Source organism: Anthonomus grandis, chromosome 8, assembly GCF_022605725.1.
Source record: "Anthonomus grandis grandis chromosome 8, icAntGran1.3, whole genome shotgun sequence".
Taxonomy (NCBI): domain Eukaryota; kingdom Metazoa; phylum Arthropoda; class Insecta; order Coleoptera; family Curculionidae; genus Anthonomus; species Anthonomus grandis.
Window position 1 is genome coordinate 19,687,531 of NC_065553.1, and position 12,895 is coordinate 19,700,425.

At 33.2% G+C, this 12,895-nt stretch overlaps 2 protein-coding genes across 4 annotated transcripts in view; both read right to left on the reverse strand.

Annotated features, from left to right (window-relative positions):
* Positions 1-212: 212 nt before the first annotated feature.
* On the reverse strand, positions 213-4,694 carry LOC126739647 (uncharacterized). The gene is made up of 5 exons (XM_050445421.1): positions 4,487-4,694; positions 4,131-4,252; positions 628-741; positions 482-570; positions 213-428 (listed from the first exon to the last, which is right to left on the reverse strand). The coding sequence occupies exons 1-5, from the start codon at positions 4,596-4,598 to the stop codon at positions 314-316; spliced, it is 552 nt and encodes a 183-aa protein (XP_050301378.1). The 5' UTR covers positions 4,599-4,694; the 3' UTR covers positions 213-313.
* Positions 4,695-7,483: 2,789 nt separating this feature from the next.
* Positions 7,484-12,895, reverse strand: part of LOC126739641 (zinc finger protein ubi-d4 B-like) — a 38,821-nt gene continuing 33,409 nt past the window's right edge. For all 3 annotated transcript variants that reach the window (XM_050445412.1, XM_050445411.1, XM_050445410.1), the window contains exons 7-8: positions 11,127-11,239; positions 7,484-8,090 (exon numbers count right to left, since the gene is read on the reverse strand). In XM_050445412.1, coding sequence (XP_050301369.1) covers positions 7,962-8,090; positions 11,127-11,239 — 242 coding nt within the window. In that variant the 3' untranslated portion in view covers positions 7,484-7,961. The remainder of the gene's footprint in view (positions 8,091-11,126; positions 11,240-12,895) is intronic.

Genomic DNA, 12,895 nt, shown 5'->3' on the forward strand with positions numbered 1-12,895 from the left:
TTTTTAAATTAATTAGGGAAGCCAATATTTGACCCTATTTAAAATAACACGAATATTTCACTTATATTATACATTCTACGCATTTATTGCATCATATTGTCAACAAGATGTAAAAATCTTAGATAATAAAGCTTTTAGTGACTTGAATTGACATAAAATATTCGGAAAGTGCCAGACAGGAACTCTCTGCTGTTGAAAGCTAAACAAGCATAAACAAACAAAAATTTTTTATTAATTATTGGGCACCACTAAATGAAAATATAATATATTACAGTATAAGCTTTCTATCACTTTTACATATCTTTTTTATTAATTATCCTTTATTGGCTGATACTCTGCTTGCCAGAAGACATGTCCTCTTGTAGTCGACACATTCTTGAAAAGCTTGAACTATCTTTGCACATTTCATAGGTTGATCACAATTTTCCCTATTAAAAACTTTTTTTATCATAAAATTCTAATAAAAATATGGTGAATTTACCTGTAACATTTCATTACTGCTTTCTTCGATTCTAAACATGGGATTTCCTTAAGATTTTGGGCTGGTTTTCCTGTTTTAAATTCTTCTAGCTGCAATTTCAACACATGATTTGTTTATATTAAAAAACTGTATGCATATCTACTCACGGCTTTCTTGTACTCTTTATCCAACACTTCATTTATAGTTTTATGGGACTCCTCCATGGATTTGATTCTATTTTGCCAATAATCATCATTCTTCTTTAGTTCCGCAACATTTGCCTGAAAAGTAATCAGTAATAATAATCATAATATAAAATGCTGTTGCATTTTAAATTAATTAATTGAAAAATTAAAAAAGGCTTTTGGGTTACACTACCTATAAAGTCTAAGTCCTGTTATATACATATAAGCCATAGAGATATTTGATAATATGAGTTTTTTTTTGGCAAAACTAGGAATTTTTTATTACATAAAAAGAAAAACATATTTCCCAGTTAACAGGTTTTATTATACAACAGGTCAGTATATTGGTTATGTTTACAGAGCATTTTTCTTGCAAAATATAATTTCTCATTATTTCTGTACAGGGTTGTTCCTTATATTTAAGCAGAGCCTAGCTCGGTTATTATATGAGGTGGGAAAAAACATTAAAAATAATAGTTGTAGAGTATTCCTTAAATTTCCAAGAAATGTTCTAAAATATAAAATATATAAGGGGTATCGCAATTAATAAAAAATACAAAGTTTGTATTTTTTATTTATTTATTACAATGGCAAAGCATTCAATTTACAAAAAAAAGGTAATAAAATACATAGCAATAACAATAAGCGGCAAAGAATATAACAATCAAGGTATGGCAAGTTGTTAATGGTAGTGTAGGTACGTCAAAAACGAAAAAATCTCATGAAAGTACTTTAACGGCTGACAATTTCAATAATTTCTTTTCACGTATTGCCTGTATTAGAGACATTCCACTGTCGCAGGTTGACCCAATCCAAAGTCTCTCTGTTCTGGGTATGCCGGAGAATGTGTTCTCTTTCTCTCCTGTATCATTCAAAGTAAGAGAGATTATTGATGGCTTAAAAAATAAGACTAGTCAAGACATCTATGGGCTAAATGTCAAATTAATTAAGTCTGTTAAAAACATTATCATAGCTCTCATATAAGGAGAACACTTTTCCAGGTGTGCTCGGATCAGCCAAGGTAATACCTATTTTTAAAAAGGGTGATCCTGATAGGCCCCAGAGCTACCATCCTATCTCCTTGCTGCCCATAATCTCAAAAATCTTTGAAAAATGTATTGCTGCTCAACTTGTAAAATTTTTTGAGGGTATCAATCTTTTTACATCCAGCCAGTTTGGTTTCAGGAAGGGTAAAAGTACCACTATGGCCATTTTAGACTTAGTTGATTACTTGTTAAATGCTTTTAATAGCTTGCAATATGGCAGTGTCTTGTTCTGCGATCTGAGCAAGGCATTCAATTGTGTTCCCCATAACATATTGCTGGAAAAACTTTCTAAATATGGACTCAGTCCCAACAGTGTTAAACTTCTCGCTTCCTATCTGGCCAATAGAGATCAGATGGTAAGTGTTAATGGGGTGTCATCAGCAAAAAGTGGGATAACCATAGGTGTTCCCCAAGGATCTGTTTTGGGGCCTATCCTCTTTTTGATCTATATAAATGACCTACCATTAACTGAACCATCTGGTAAATTCACCATTTTTGGTGATGACACAACAGTGGCATCTGCCGAAGATACTCTTGAGACCGTAGAGAGAAAATTGAGAGTATTGCAGGGGGGAATTCAGGAATGGTTTAACATGAACCGATTGCATCTCAACGCAGACAAGACCAACAAAGTTATTTTTACTCTGAGACCAGCTGACATATCAAAGGATTTTTCTGTTAAGTTTCTGGGAGTTTCATTGGATTGGATCCTCTACTTCACTGGCATTCCCACATTAATATTGTTGGCGGAAGGCTAAAAACATCTATATATGCCCTTTGTCGCCTAGCTGGATGTTTATCTGAATCTGGCTTAAGAACAGCCTATTTTGGCACCTTCCATCCCTTAGCCACATATGCTATTCTAGCGTGGGGTCATGCCCCACAAACAAAAAGGTTTGTTTTCACCACAGAGAAGGGCAATCATAATTTTGGGTAGGCTGGGTTGCAGGGAGGATTGTAGATCTGTTTTCTCTATGAAGGGAATACGTTTAGGACAGTGTTTTAGGAAAAATCATTCTAGTGATTGGAGAAAAGAATCTGTAATTAGCATGGTGGAAAGGCAAACGAAACATAGCAGGATTCTGACATCTATTATTGTTATTGACATGGAATGCTATAGTTTTGAATATATCAGGGCAATTAAAAATACCATGTAATATCTTATAAAATGTAAGTAAATCTAATCAAGTCCTCCTTGCTTTAAGACTATCAATGTTAAATATATCTTCTAATATATTATAATTAATATGAAAATTCTCGTAAATATTAATAATAATTTACATGAATGTTGAACATGAGGTCATGCAGAGTCCTTCTAGTATGTATATAGATACTCTATTTAAGTACATAGAATGTTAAGCATTTTTATACATATTTTGTAATTTTATTTTCTGCTTTGCATGTGCTGTAGTATAACATATCTTTATTGTTTCTTTTTTTTAATTCTTTCCTGTAATTGGATAACCAACCTGTTGGCAATAAACTCCTTTTTTTTTTAGCCTTACATTCCCAGACTAAACATAAATAATTGAACTAATAGTACCGAAAATACAGCTAAACTAATATTTTTATTAATATTAATCTTAGGCCTAATCATAACATATAAATGTATTAACTGCTATAACTATATCGAGGTAGGTAGGTAGGTAGGTAGGTAGATAGCATAAATATCCATAACAATTATATAGTGTCAAGATAGTGCACCACATATTAGTTTATGCCAATAAGAATTTTTTTAAATAATCTTTTAATGAGTGGATTGGAAATTGTGGTTCCATTAACTGGCAACCAAATAGCCCTAATCTGACTCTGTTTGACAGTTTTTTAGGGGGGTATCTAACAAATGAAGTTTATAATAAAAAAAGAAGTAAAAATTTGGAGGATTTAAGGCACAGAATCCAAAGAAGTATAAACTACTTAAGTGAAAAACATCCTAAGTTTATTTCCAATGCTCTGTTGAAATTAGACAGATTACAGAAACTGTATTGCAAGATAATGGCTGCCACATACATTTGTGAATTTTCAAAAAAAAAATAACATTTTACAGGAATTAAGATCTTCTCTCTCTAAACAATGTAAATATTTCAAAAAAGATAAACCAAGTAATAACATATTGTATATTAGAAGAAAAGGTTTTTCTACATTTTTTATATTTAAAGCTTTTCTTCAGTCCATTATAATAACCAAGCTAAGCTCTGTCTAAAAATGACGAACAACCCTGTACATAAAAGGTATTTCATCTGTTATGTATAGGTTTCCTCAAGTCATTTTCCTTGAAAATCTGTTATCAAAATATATTTCCTCCAATTAGTGCATAAAAAATACATGTTAGACTAGGATTATTAGCTAAAATTAAGTATGAATAAAATATTTAATGTAAGATAGGAGTCTCTGATCTCAACTTGTCAATAACTAAATTAATAAATAGAAAATATATACCTGTCGAAGTTGAAGACTAGTTAATGAAGGTTCATACATGTAGACTGGTAATCCTGCGGGTGGTTGTATAGGTGATACAACTGGAGAGACTGGTGTGTGTAAAGCTTCTTCATTTCTTACCGCTAAAAATAAACAGTTTCATGAGAATTTCTACTTTTTTTTTTCAAATACACATTATGTAATCCATAATATAGAACAGGTAGTTTTATTAAAACAACACATCTCAAGGTATGTAGGAAAGGGCAAATATTAGTAGTTACTCTAAACCGTAAATATTATCATAAAAGGAGGTTTTTGTCTAAAGAAACAGCACAAATATAAGCAAAAAACGACAATTGAGGTTAGGCCCTCCTTACTTTGAGTTACTCCTCGAATCCTGTCCACTACATCTTCGGATAATTGTATAACATTATTTGGGTCATTGTTCTCTACCGTTAGTTTTCTAGTCTTGCTCGGACTACCTCCCATTTTCCTTTTTCTTCGTGTTTTTCCCACTTCTTTCGGTAAATTTTCTTGATCAAAATTGCTCCTTCGATGTCATAAACCCATTTTTGATTTTGACGTTAAGTGACATAAAAACATTGTCGCTTGTAGGCAACCCTCGATGCATTTATATTTCAAGCAGTTTTGGTTGCTATATATATATATAATCGCCAACCGAGTTAATTCACCATAAGGCTACGGTTACAGTGCAAGCGAAAACTGCCTTCGCGCGAAATCCAATGAATTCACGCGAAAAATGAGCGGTTTCTTGGTATTTCTAAAATTCGCGCGATTTAAATCAATTTCATAAGTTATAATTCTTAAAGCACAGGTCATGAACGACATTAATTTAAAGTTTTATATCGAACAAGAATTTTATCTAACTGAGAATTCACTATTGAAATTAATTACATTTAACAAAAGAAATAGGCGGTTCTGGGTCAACGAAATATACGCAAATCATTATTTAAGCGAATACCACCAGATTTTCGAAGAGTCCAAATTGCAACCAATAAAGTTCTTTGAATATTAACGAATGAGTAATGACACGTATTCTTATATATTGAACGCAATAGAGGAAGAAGTAAGAAAACAGTGCAACTTCAGGGAATGTATTTATCCATCCGAAAAACTTACAGTAATATTAAGGTAAGTAATACTCGAGGTGCAGCAAATCTCATTTTAATTTTAAACCGTGGGATTGGTAACAAACATAGCAATATGATAATCGCAGTGTTCCTATTATATGAGCAACTAGAATAAGGACATTTTCTTCCAGAAGACAAAAAACGTCCTAATTCCGAAATAGCCCTTCCACACGATTTACTAGGTAATGATGCATACCCTCTAAAATCTTATTTAATGAAACCATATTGGGCCAACTCCTTCGAAATATGTATATCCCGAGGGAATTAAGTAAAACCCTTAAGTCATAGGTTTCACTGACTCAATATTCGAATTTAATCGGTAATCTAAACCTCTCACCTGCAGATTCGTAAACGTAAAGAGAGAGTAACTTAGTAAATAAAGTAACTTACCCTGGATATTTTGGGGATGGGTGTGGTAGGTCACGTACCGAAAAATATCGATCAAATCGGTTTTCGGTCAAAGCCAGAATTGCTGCTACTCAATTCACAGCTTAGCACAACATTCTCCTTTTCTCCCACTCTTTTCGCATTCGTATTCAATATAAGGAAAAATATGTATAGTTCAGGAATATACAAAAGGTGGGAAAAGGAAAAGATGTAAGGCAAATTATGTAAAGTTAAATAAGTTATTAACAAAACGCGTATTTTTGAATGCATAAATATTAAATACAAGTAAAAAATTAAATTAAAGATAAAGTATCACTAACTATTGATTAAGAGAAAATTAAAGTTAATAATTATAATTACTACAAGCATGTGATGACGAAACACATATTCTAAACGCAATCTTTCACGCGAAGAAGTAATATTTAATTACAGACTATCACGGAGTCGAAGAAACGTAGTGTTCATTTGGATTAATAGCAGTAAAGTGGAGGCCGCTTAACAAACCTATAGAATGTCATTCTGATAAGGTAATCAATAATATTGTTATAGACAAAGAAGGTGTCAACCAGTCCAATGTATTGCAACTCGAGCTATCAAATTCACAGAGTAAGCACAATTTCACATCACGTGTAAACAATAGATCTGCCAATAAAGCATACGAGGTACGAGATACATTTAAATAGTAAAATCGGTGCAATACCACAGCAGTATATTAATTCATAGTATATGTATATGTTCCATTAATAAAAATACAAAATTTACTTACTGTTAACATTTAAATCTACTGTTACCTCTTCCTATAATTTTCTTAATTTTTCACGATTGTGGTATCCCTTGCTCCTTTGGTCCCATAATAACCTTCTATCAAACACTAAGAGAATAAGATTTTCATTACATCCATAATATTTTGTTTTCCAACAAAATGACCAAGAACAGGTCAGAGCTCAAAAAATCGCGCAACTGCAAATAGTTCGCGCGAAAAAAACAAACCCGTTTGAACATCTAGCGACAATCAGCGATTCGCGCGACTAAGTCGCTTATACTCTAACCACCTGCATTTGCTTATGCGAGTTTAATAATTTGGGCGAATTCGCTGGATTTTGCGCGAAATCGCTTGCCGTATAAGGATATACGATATGGATAACCGTAGCCTTAGTTTTTACAAGATTTATTTTTTTATGCGTAGGTTTGCCTGTTACGGGACTATAACCGGTTGCCGACCATTTTCACAGGTTTTTCTTAAAATAAGTAAACAACCACTAGATGTCCCTACTTATTTAATAATGGTCATCATCTTCCCACCTTCCCTTTGCCCGAACGCAAAATTGGCGCGAAAAGCAGAACAATACACAATTCGATTTTTTTAATGTAATTTCTACTTGTTTTTCGCTATTGAAAAGTAACTTGGAAAATAGCAGGTAAACACTCAAGTTTTGCAATTTTCAGTGACTTTATATATTTTTCTTAACGCTATATATTTAATTTATCTATTACAAGTGTTTTCTTGCCTATTTTTACTTTTTTCTAACTTAAAAAATAACTGGAAACGAAACCGTGTTAAAATCCCTTTTTCGACCGAGTAGTCGACAACCGACAATTTCATCGTGTCTTTTCTCGCGCTCTCAGCTAGAAGATAAATCCCAAAATATTTTATTTCACACATTTTCAACTCTAGTTCATAACTAGTTAAGTTAATTCACCACCTATTATTTGATTTTTTGGTACACGGGTCAATTCAGGATAGTGACGTAACTTGTTAATTTGTTGTCGAACTTGTAACCTGCAAAGACACAAGATACTAAGGTTTAGACCCTATAATTAAAAAGGTTTCAAAAGTATGCAAAATCTTGTTTTTATTAAAAACCAAACCAATAGTTAAAAAAAAAATAAAAGATAAAAGTATTAAAAAAGCTATACAATAAAATAGAATATAAAATTGCGGAATCGGAAGCTATTATTAAAATTTCAAGAATACAATTAGGAAAAAAATTTTATCTATATAACTAATACGGCTTATAGATACTAGAATTTTTACACACATAACTAATATGGCTATACAATTTCGTCTAACATCTAAATATCCTTACTATCCTAATTAAGTCTTAAAAGTAACTAAAAAATTAACAAAACCAACATTATCGAAAAATAGATCATTTCAGTGCATAATTTAATACAATAAAAAGATTAATAATACAGAAGTGAGGTATGGCTCGAAGCGTGTATGAAGACAAACGTCACTGGATTAAGAATTATTATTGTCTATACTAAACTAAAATTACAAAAGGCCGAGAAACGTACAATTAAAAAAATTTATTTATTTTTGATGGAACTGTTCGATGCATAACCTACAGGACCATGAACCTTCCGGCGGATTTTCCAACGGCGGGGACAGACAGTACATATGGTAACCACGATCGCAATCATCACAGAACAGCAGTTGATCCTGAAGGTAAAAAACAAAATACTCACTTTTAACGTAAATGCTTACGTGCGCTTTAGTGCGTACCCACGGTTATAACCTATTGAATAAGTTCTCGCAATTATTATGAAGTATTCAATAGATTTTTTTATAAGGAACTAATTTATTACGTACGTCCGATAAAAAATACTAAATTACATTTTTATTTATCATTGGGTTTGGTGAGTAAAGGAGAATTGTTATATACTATTCTAAGATTATATATGTGTTATGTTCATTTCAGTTTCTGTCGAAAGAAAAAACAATTTGTAGTTAAAATAAAGTCCGTTAAATTAGGATGGCATCCACTCAAGTTACTTCTATTAGGCTGTCTTCCGAGAGTACCACATTAGTCAATGTTACATTAATCATTGAGTCAACGGATAAAAAATTTCTATAATCCAGGAGCTAGAATAAGGGAGTGAGTTGACATCTGTAAATCTATATGTGCAACTCTAATGAAAAACAAAAAAAAAATTACAATCACGCAGAGTTTTGAAGCTGAGAAAAAGGATCTGTCCAAAAAATATTTATGAAGCATTAATCCACTAATAGTTTCGGTACCAAAGAAGCAACAATACCATGGATTTTCTTTCTTTCAAATGCCTAAATTTAAGAAAGGGCAAATTATAATTTCTCTCATACTCCACGGAGAAGCTGCCAGTATATGTTTGGAAACGGCAATGGTTAAATCATTTTTAGTTCCACTTCTTCTGGAAAATGTTTGATGATTTTTTTTTATAAAACTACTCCAGACCACACAACGAGATAAATTTTCTAAGCAAAAAATACCTGTCCTTATGTGTGCAAACATGATTGGGACTGAAAAACGTAAACTTTTAGTTATTGGTAAGTTTAACGCATATCAAATCAAAGCAGAGCTTTTAAAAACGAAGGGTTGGAGTAAATGTTATACATCTAATCTGCATAAAAATTTGGAAAACTGGAGAGAGAGTGGCCCAAGGACTGAAATACGTCCATTTTTATCTATATTAAAAAAAGGAACTCCGCTAGATTACAACTACAGAATGCTGGCATTATAAGCAAGTAAGATTGCCTCAAATATCAGAAGAATAAGCGGAATTGTGCCTGGGAAAGCGACAAGAGAGCCACGCCAGACAGCTAATCGAAAAATGTATGTGATTTGGGGATAAAGTATGCAAAGTCAAAATCAAATATGACTTGGAGGTCAGAAAATCAGTACCTGAAACAGGCCGATGACACATTAATCATCGCTTCAAACCAAGAAGAAATAGATAATGAGAAGTCTGGAAGAGAAAAGCAAAAAATACATATTAAACCTTACTCCTAAGTAAGACAAAAATCTCTAAATCGTAAGTCTCTTGCAACAAACTAAAAAGGATGTGACAAAGATATACGTAGAAGACTATTGCAAGAACTGTCTGATGATTTTCATTTTTGTTTTATATTTCTTGTTAACATCGTTTTGTTGCTAATCTAATTTCTTTCTAAGCAATAAATTAAAATGAAATATTAAAAACATGTTTCGTTTTAACGAACTTTTGATATAAAGCGCCCCTCACACGACATTGTCAGTAATACTGATCGTGTGAGGGCAAATACTGATAGACTGTCAGTCGTGAATGAATGACTGATGTGATTTTCGGGATCCTGAAAAACACGTCAGTTATTGGGGGCGGAGCTAAAAGATTGATGAAAATACTGACCGTGTGAGGGCGAGACTGTCAATCATTCCAACAGTCGTCAGTCTGAATTGCATCGTGCACCGTGCAGAGACAGAGGCAGAGTACTGTGCACAATGGAAGAAACTCAGGAAATGACCGCTCTGAGCTCGACAGCTTCACCTGATTTGTGTGAAGCAGAAGAAATAGGAAAAAAAAATTATTTTAAAGCAATTTATAGACCTATAAAGGTCTATGCCCGAATTGTGGAATTCAAGTATATCTGAATATTGTGAAAGAGATAAGAAAAGAAGAGGATATGAAGCTCTGCTTATAAATTTTTGTGCAGTACAAACCGAATGCGATCATTAACAATGTAAAAAAAATAAATTAATACGCTAAAAAGCAATTTTAGGCGAGAGTTAAAAAAAATGAAGGATTCTAAATGGACTGGAAGTGCAACAGACGATGTATATGAACCAAGTGCGTGGACGTTTCATGCACTTCAATTTTTATCTGACGTGGAAATACCAGATAAAGGAAATACCAGCCTCAGATACTGCAAGTCTCCATGACAATTTCATTTATAGTAGTAGGAGAAATTACAGCAGAATATTTTAAATCCTCAAATGATCTTCCAGTTGCCAGAAAACGCAAAGTTACTGCTAATCTTTCATTTGCTGATATAGGATCCCTCATGTTTGTTCGTTGTTTCATAATATAAGGCTTAACCAAGTCCAAAAGTTCGTTGTAGACTACACGTCTTGTCATTCGGAAATAATTTTTGTGATACTCGGGGTCTGTGTCTTTAATAAAATTTAATAAATTCAGATGGGTATATTTTTCACATTGACTAATCCATTGCTTAATCCAGCGTCTCTTTTGCTTATTACGTTTAGCACTTGTTAAATGTAAAATTATAATAGCAGCGCAAGCTTTCTTTTTATAATCCACAGAAAAATAACTAACAGATAAATGACGTGAACGAACTCGCTTTAACTGCTTCAAGCAGCAGAGGATTGGAGCAAATCAGCAAACTGGTGACTGATAGAAAATACTGATCGTGTGTGTTAGCAACCTGGCAAAATCTTTTATGAAGATTGAGCAATTTGGCGGATCCAAGCGTAACTCATATCCGAGAGGCGACTCGACTTCAGTTCTACTACGCGGGCCCCGCTCGTAGCCGCTTTATTGTCATAAGTTTATTATTAATATATTATTATATATTTTATATTATTATATAATGTAATGTATAACATATATGTGCTTTTTTAATTTATAAAATCTAAAAGTGTGAGGGGCGCTTAACGTACTTAGTTTTATGCCCCTCCCTCTAAGATGTTATAACCGAGTTTTAGTGCATAATAGTGATACTTACGTCATTATCAGAAGTACCACATACGGAACAACATTTACACTCGATGCATTGCCATCTGTACTTCTTGACTGAAACCTTCATGTTATCGGTGAACTGTAGGCATGTCGGGTGGCCTAACGAAAAATGAAATAGTTTTTTTTATTATATGTATAATAATAATCATTTAATATTAATAAAATTTTTTATATTTGCACAATACCTGAAAGGGTTACACTAAGTACAGTGTAACCTCCATAAGTCGAAATTTTACATATCTCGAATTTTTACGTGACTCGTTTACATTTTGTTATAATGGCCACATACATACTTGCCTCTATAATTCAAAAATGTCTTTAGTTCGAAGTTGATGTCAGGCCCTAGAGGCATAATATCATTCTATGAGACGAAATTTCAAGGCCAAATCAACAAAACTTAAATCGTTGCATCGACCCTAATAATATAACAAAGCAATCGTGCCAGTTAGGTTTTCTAGACCGACTTTTTGGAAATCCCCGCACTGCTGTGGCGACATTAAGACTATAGGCCAAGGATCTTTCGTAAGGCGTTGTTTGGTTCATTTTTTCTATTCGTTTTACTGGTATTATAGTGCCTGTGTGCAATTTCCATTTGTTCATTTGTTACATTTTTTATATATTTGAACCTCGTGATGGTTACTATATTCATGCACCAAAACACTGCAAAAACAAATATTGGTTTTCTCTCTCTCTTTAGCTTCTATAACTCCGGGTGGATCCCTTAGCTGACTACGATTTACGGCCATTGGTTTCTGTCCATCATAAGCTGTTCGGCATTGGCGATATTTAGTGTTCTTAAGACTGTCTACAGGGTTTCTCTTCAGCGCAACTTGGGTCTTCCAAGTGGTGCTTGGATTCATTTTGTCTTTTAAATTCTTCGGTCCATCTTAGTCTTTTAGCTTTAACGGTTTTGACGATATGCTTTCCAATTCTCTGTTGTTCCTGATGCGGTACTGTTCTCAGTTTTGGTCCTTCACTGGCCGTTATATACTCCGACGGATTTTTCTTTCTGCTATTCCTTGGTAGGTTTTCATTTTGTTTTGTCATGGTCCACATTTCGCATGGATATATCATAATGGGTCTGATATAGTGTGGTAGATTCTTATTTTTGTTCTTCGTCGAGGAACTATTTTGGACTTTATTAATTTCTCTAGTGCAAAGTAACAGCGATTCCCACTTTGTATTCTCATGTTAATTTCCTCTGTGATTATCTCCTGTTAGTGCGGCTCCTAAATATGTAAATTGCCTCACTCGCTCGAAACCTATCTATGGTTACATTTTGACTTTTTTTGCAGCATTTTCTAGTTCACAGAAATCTTTTATGTCCATGGTTGTCTTTTCTACTTATTATGTCTGTATCGTCCGCAAATCAAAATCCGCAATCCTGACATAACTATAGGATATATTTACTTTCTAGATATTTTTAGTTCTGCCATAGCTATATTTAAAATGCTCATCATATGCTTGTTGCAAATCAATAAATAGGTGGTGTAAAGTTTTACTGTATTCCCAACATTTCTCCATCAGTTGTCGAATGGTGAATATTTGCTCTATAATTGAGCAGTTTTGTCTCAATCCACACTGATAATCTGCCAGTTGGTGTTCGACATAGGGAGTAATTTTATCTAGCAGCATGAGAACCAGTACTTTTATCTCTGTTCTTATGGAGGGGCACTATAACTGTTGGTTCTCTCTGTTCTTCTTCTTTCTTTAAAGAACGAAATGGTTTTTTATAAATTACTATGTACAGTTAAA